The 6,505-nt window shown below is 35.2% G+C and overlaps 1 protein-coding gene across 1 annotated transcript in view; it reads left to right on the forward strand.

Moving 5' to 3' along the window:
* Positions 1-6,270, forward strand: part of KATNBL1 (katanin regulatory subunit B1 like 1) — a 43,801-nt gene extending 37,531 nt beyond the window's left edge. The window contains exons 5-10 of the mRNA XM_049613276.1: positions 1,564-1,682; positions 2,796-2,846; positions 2,936-3,025; positions 3,393-3,482; positions 4,290-4,383; positions 6,146-6,270. Coding sequence (XP_049469233.1) covers positions 1,564-1,682; positions 2,796-2,846; positions 2,936-3,025; positions 3,393-3,482; positions 4,290-4,383; positions 6,146-6,178 — 477 coding nt within the window. The 3' untranslated portion in view covers positions 6,179-6,270. The remainder of the gene's footprint in view (positions 1-1,563; positions 1,683-2,795; positions 2,847-2,935; positions 3,026-3,392; positions 3,483-4,289; positions 4,384-6,145) is intronic.
* Positions 6,271-6,505: the final 235 nt, after the last annotated feature.

Genomic DNA, 6,505 nt, shown 5'->3' on the forward strand with positions numbered 1-6,505 from the left:
CCCCCTCTCCCTCTCCCCCTCCCCCTCCCCCTCTCCCTCTCCCTCTCCCTCTCTCTCTCTCTCTCTCTCCCTCCCTTTCCCTCTCTCTCCCTCTTTCCCTCTCTCTCCCTCCCTCTCCCTCTCTCTCCCTCTCTCTCCTTCTCTCTCCCTCTCCTCTGCTCACACACACATGCTCTTTCTCAAGTAGAAAATAATGATAAGATAAAAGAAAGATGGAAAATTAAACATTGTTAAGTAAAACCATACAGTGGAATATTATTTGACCATTATAAAGGAGTGAAGTACCAATATATATACTACACTATATATAAACCTTGAAAACATTATACTGTGTGAAAGAAGCCATATCAAAAAGGCTAACTGTTGTATAATTCAATTTATATGAACTGTCTAGGTAAAGTCATGGAGTCAGAAAGTTGATTAATGGTTGTCAGGGGCTGGCAAGAAGGAAGAATGGAGTCCAGGGTTTCTTCTAGACATGATGAAAATGTTGATTAAAACTGATCATGATAGGGGCGCCTGGGTGGCTCAGTCGGTTGAGCGTCCCAACTTCGGCTCAGGGCATGATCTCATGGTCCGTGAGTTCGAGCCCCGCGTTGGGCTCTATGCTGACAGCTCAGAGCCTGGAGCTGCTTCGGATTCTGTGTCTCCCTCTCTCTGACCCTCCCCTGTTCACACTCTGTCTCTCAATAATAAATAAACGTTTAAAAAAATTAAAAAAAAAAACTGATCGTGATAACAGTTGCACGACTCCATGCATGTACTGAAATCTACTGAATTGTACATTTTAAGTGGTTAAGTTTTATGGTATGTGAATTATATCTTAATCTGTTATTTTTTAAAAATGGATCTAGTTGTTCCAGTTCTAAAATTAATCTTACAGAAATATTTGTACAAGTGCATATAAGTGAAAAACAAGGTTTTCAAAAACACAATATTGTAATATTTTAATTTTGTATATCTAATTTGTCTCTGTCTAGAAAATGGTTTTTTAAAGATACATACCAGTCTGTTAACTGTGATTAACAGTTAACATTTCTAGAGAGTGATACTGGATTTTTTGTGGGCAGATAGAGATTATTCACTTTTTATTTGATACAGTCCTGTGCTATTTGAACTTTTTACAACAGGAATGTATTAATTTATTATATAAGAAAAAATGAATTTCAATATTGGTCATGACTGAATTTTTGTGGTTTCCTTCTCATGTTATTCAGTTGATAGTGACTAGCCTATACATATTCACTTTTTCCTTTAATCCACATTATAGATTAAATCCCAGGCTTATAGGTGAGCTAAATATAATTTATTTTATAAATTGGTGAGATTTAAAAAGAAAATGGTAGCAAATAAAAAGTATTGATAAAAAACGTACAGGTCCTAAATTTATTCAGATCATTTGTTTACTATGTTTAACTGTAACATTGCTTTGGCAGGGGGCTGTAAAAGGAGTCACCTCAGCATAATTTAAAACTATGTCTACCAGAATCATTTAATTGAAAAAAAATGGTTTCATGTCATGTTTCAATGAGCTTTTTAACAAATTAGATTACTGCCTTTCAGGTTTCTCAGGACCATGAAACAATGGCACAGGTTTTGTTCAGCAGGAATTTGAGATTGAATGTAGCTTTAACGTTCTGGAGAAAGAGAAGTATAAGTGAACTTGTAGCCTATTTGGTGAGGTAAGTGTGACCTTTTATGCTTTTGTTCAGTTAAAGCAGTTTCCAGTGTTTTGTCTTGAAGTGCCTCTTTCTTATGTTATACTGGCTAAAATTTTAAACTTCTTATATTTAGCTTCACTAGTAACAATATAGTTTAAATTACATTTATCACCAATCTGAGAGTAAACAAAATACAGAAAACCATTGGTTTCATCATATTGAACAAAACTATTACCTTCTCTAAAATTTTTACAATATAAAACTAAGAGATACCAGTATGGGGAGAATAACCTTTTAAAAATCCCCTTTGAGCAGGGCACCTGGGTGGCTCAGTCAGTTAAGCGTCTGACTTCAGCTCAGGTCATGATCTCGCGGTTCATGAGTTCGAGCCCCGTGTCAGGCTCTGTGCTGTCAGCTCTGAGCCTGGAGCCTGCTTCTGATTCCGTGTCTCCCTCTCTCTCTGCCCCTTCCCTGCTTGCACTCTGTCTCTGTCTCTCAAAAATAAATAAAAACTTCAAAAAATTTAAAAAAAAAATCCCCTTTGAGCGAAAACTTTAATCATGGCCTTTTTCAGTGTATTCAAGTCTCTTCTCAAACAGTAGCTTAATGAGGCCTTCCCTGACCAGCTTATTAAAAAACATTTCTTGGGGCGTCTGGATGGCTTAGTTGGTTGAGTGTCCAACTTCAGCTCAGGTCATGATCTCACAGCTCAAGGGTTCAAGCCCCTCATTGGACTCAGGGCTGACAGCTTGGAGCCTAGAGCCTGCTTTGGATTCTGTGTTTCCCTCTCTCTCTGCCCCTCCCCTGCTCTCGCTCTCTCTCTCTCAAAAATAAATAAACATTAAAAATATATACATTTCTTCACTCCCAATCTTTCTGGTTTTATTTTTTTTCCATAGCACTTACTACTATCAACATGCTGTATATATTTTACTTGTTTGTTTATTGTCTGTTTCTGCCCTCTCCCACATCCTACTCTGAAATACATGTCCTTTCTCTTTGTTTACTGCTGTATCCCCAGCACCTGGCTCATCAGAGAGACTCAGATCATTTGTTGAATGAGTAAATTTCTCAAAAGCAGTGTGAAGGGTATAAACAAGGAAATCTGTTCTCTAAGCAGTTTTGTACCCACAGGATAGAAGATCTTGGAGTTGTCGTGGATTGCCTTCCTGTGCTCACCAATAGGTAAAAATAATATTTTTCAGAAAAAAAGTAAGTTTAAATAGAAGGGCAGATGACCTGTTGATATTTTTACAACTTAGTATTTATTTTAGTTTACAGGAGGAAAAACAGTACATCTCACTTGGCTGCTGTGTAGATTTGTTGCCTCTAGTCAAGTCCTTACTTAAAAGCAAATTCGAAGAGTAAGTGCTAATCTCTCAATTCACTTTTCTCTTTCAACATCCTTGATTTTGTTTCTTGCGTGTATATAGTGATAGATTGAGCTACATGAGACATGAATGGTGTCTGTTTTCAGAGAGCTTTTAATCCAATTAGGAAAAGAACATGAGATGACTGAAGAATAATTACAAAAGCATCTATAAACAACTTACATAAAATACAGCTTTTGAAAGCAGCAAAATAAATTTTTTAAAGGGGAAAGTGTGTGTGTGTGTGTGTGTGTGTGTGTGTGTGTGTGTGTGTGTGTTTTGAAGTGGGAGGAGTGTATCTTTTTTGGTAAAAGCTTCTTGGGTGAAAGCACTTGAATTTTGTAACAAAATGTCATTTCAGATATATAATAGTTGGTTTAAACTGGCTTCAAGCAGTCATAAAAAGGTGGTGGTCAGAACTATCATCCAAAACAGAAATTATAAATGATGGGTGAGTATATCTTTAAAAATAAATTCTGGCTACTAAAAATTTTTTCAGAAAAGCAGTTTGATTAAGCTAGGTGATAATTCTATTCCATGATCACCATTAAATAATAATTTATTTTCTTCGTTTTCAGAGAAATAATAAATTGGAATAGTGTTCACATGTGAAAATTACATATGGAAGTTGAATTCCAGAGCCTAGTAACCCCATGTATCTCCTTTTCTGGCAGAACCTTACATGTGATTTTAGGAGGAAAAAGCAAAGCAGTGATTTAACCCTCATATCTGTTATAATGAGTAAGGGAGGAAGAGAGAGAGGACTTTTGGTGGATTAAGTATTGAGGCACAGAGATGGAAGCATCCTGTAGCGTCTTTTGACTACCTAGACATTAACCTGAAAATTCAGTTGGATGATTATGTACTATAATTATCATAATTTGAATATTGCCTTGATGTAAAATTCTGTGGGTGTTCTACCAAATGAGCCAGATTATCATGAAGCTGCAAAAAAATATCCCCCCAACAGTTTGATTAAAGTCCATAATTTTCTCTTTAGGCTCTCAAAAATTTCCCACTTTATACCCAGGAAGAGGTTGTCCAAATGCTCCAAGTACCTAGTTTTATTTCCTGCTTTAACAAATAAGTAATCTTTTAATTTCCATAACTAACAAGTATCATTGTAAAGAGTTGCTTGGCTTCAAACGGTACAATTTTCTCCGATAAATACTTGAAATCTTAAAAACCTGTGTTCATTAAGTATATTTACTAAATACGTATTCTTATATTTGCATTTTCTCTCTTTTTTTCCTCATAGAAATATTCAGATTTTAAAGCAGCAATTAAGTGGATTATGGGAACAGGAAAATCATCTTACTTTGGTTCCAGGATATACTGGTAACATAGCCAAGGTAATCAACATTTAAGCTTATAAAGTTAAGTTTGGGGAGGCTGGGTGGCTCAGCCGGTTCAGCCTCCAACTCTTGATTTCAGCTCAGGTTATGATCTCACAGTTTGTGGGTTCAAGCCCCACATCAGGTTCTGCACTGGCAGTGCAGAGCCTGCTTGGGATCCTCTCCCTTCCTCTCTGCCCCCTCCCCTGCTTGAGCTCTCTCTCTGTCAAGATGGATAAACTTAAAAAAAAGTTAAGCTTAAAAATCTGTATTTAATCTTAATTAAATATTAGAAATGATGTACTAGTATTATGCATTCATAAATGATGTCTTTCAAATATCCAATACAATACTATTCAAATAAGGTCTAAAGTTAATTTCATATTTGTAAATGCTTAAGGTCATCTGGATATGAATATAACTTTGACAAGGGACACAGGAATTAGCCTTTCAGTGTGTTTCAGATACAGCTATGGAAATGATGCGCTAGAGGGAATTTAATGAACTAGTTCCAATTAGAGAAAAAGTTAAGAACCCAAGTTAGCAAGACATCTGAAAAGATAGTCACACACAGGAAGCAAGGGGTGAGGAATGTAATCATATGATTTCAGGCTTATTTTTTACTTGGTTTTTGCAAGTGTCCTGCTTTTGGGGAAGTAAATGTTCCAATCACAATTAATTTGACATTGTTATTTATTTGCTTGTCTCTTTTTTTTTTTTTTTTTTTTTTTTTTTCATTTGCTTGTCTCTTAAAGGGAAAGATATGTTGCTAGTTTGGATTTTAACATTTAAACTCCAGAAACCATTAGTAATTAAAATATAAGTGCAAAAAAGAAGTCACTGTTAAGAAATATTTGCACCTTTTACTGGGCATAGTGCTATCATAAATGGGCATTAGTCAAAAATATACAAGCATTCTTTAGTTAAAAAAAATACAGTATTCTAAATAAGAGGAATTATGTTGTGGATTTACCTGTAAAATTCTCCTTGGATACCCTCAGAAAAGAAGCAAAATGATGTATCAAACAAGTGTGTTACCACTGTGTATAATTTTACTCTGTAGAATTCTTAATGATGAAAATCTCATAAAAATCAGTTTTCCAGTTTTTGGTTGTTTTAGTTTGTTGTTCTTTTGATAATGGAAAAATGAAGTAAAAGTTGATAGAAAATGGAGTACTTACAGAACATACATCATATATCACCTTGTTCTGGAGGCATCTTGCATTCTTGGTAGTAGTACTGAAAAAATATTACCTCCTTAGAAATTTGCTTTCAATTAGAATTTTTTATAAAGAGAGAAGCTTTATTGTAAATATAACTTTACAATACTGTATTTATTATTGAAGACAATATTGAGTGATTGAAAGCTCTGTGAAGTTCCTTACCCTATGATAAAACCTCTTTTACAGTATTAAGCTCTCCACTGTAATTTGTCAAGGGTGGGAATCAGAAAGGCTGTCATCACGCTGGCCTGTGGTTTATATGGTGCTGAAGGAATTGCTGGGAATGATTTAATGATCTTGCGTAGCTATAAAAGCAGAGTTGTTTGATCACAGGAACCAAACACTCAGCACTTAATAGACACTTACTGAGTATGTACTGTGTGCCAGGCCCTGTGCTAAGCAAATGCAGCTAAAAGTTGAATAAGACCCATTTTTTTACCCTCAAAAGATCACGAAAGGAAGCTTAAGCAAATCAAGTGACAAAAAAAAGAGAATTGGATGTGTTTATGTATATTTACTGTACCTGCTAATGGAATGTTTTGTTTTTTTTCCCTAAGGATGTAGATGCTTATTTATTGCAGTTGCATTGAGAGACTATCTACTAAAAAGAGCATTTGATTATTCAAAACGTCCCCAGACTAAGATTTCCAAAAAAAAAAAAAAAAAAAAAAAAAGTCTCCTTTGAGAACTGTGAACTGTGGAAGAAATCAAAACTTTTTTTTTTTCTTAAAAAGCCACACGTGAAACCACTAATGAAACCCTAACAATCTGCTTCACATTGAAGTGGAAAAATGTACAAAAGGAGCAGCTTCAACTTCAATGAGGTGAAAGTGCACTATGAAGATTGTTCCCCTTTGCTGCATTTGGGACTTATATGGTTATTTGGTAACATTGTTTAAGAACTACTGGGTCTTAAT

The sequence above is a fragment of the Panthera uncia genome, assembly GCF_023721935.1.
Source record: "Panthera uncia isolate 11264 chromosome B3 unlocalized genomic scaffold, Puncia_PCG_1.0 HiC_scaffold_1, whole genome shotgun sequence".
NCBI classification, from domain to species: domain Eukaryota; kingdom Metazoa; phylum Chordata; class Mammalia; order Carnivora; family Felidae; genus Panthera; species Panthera uncia.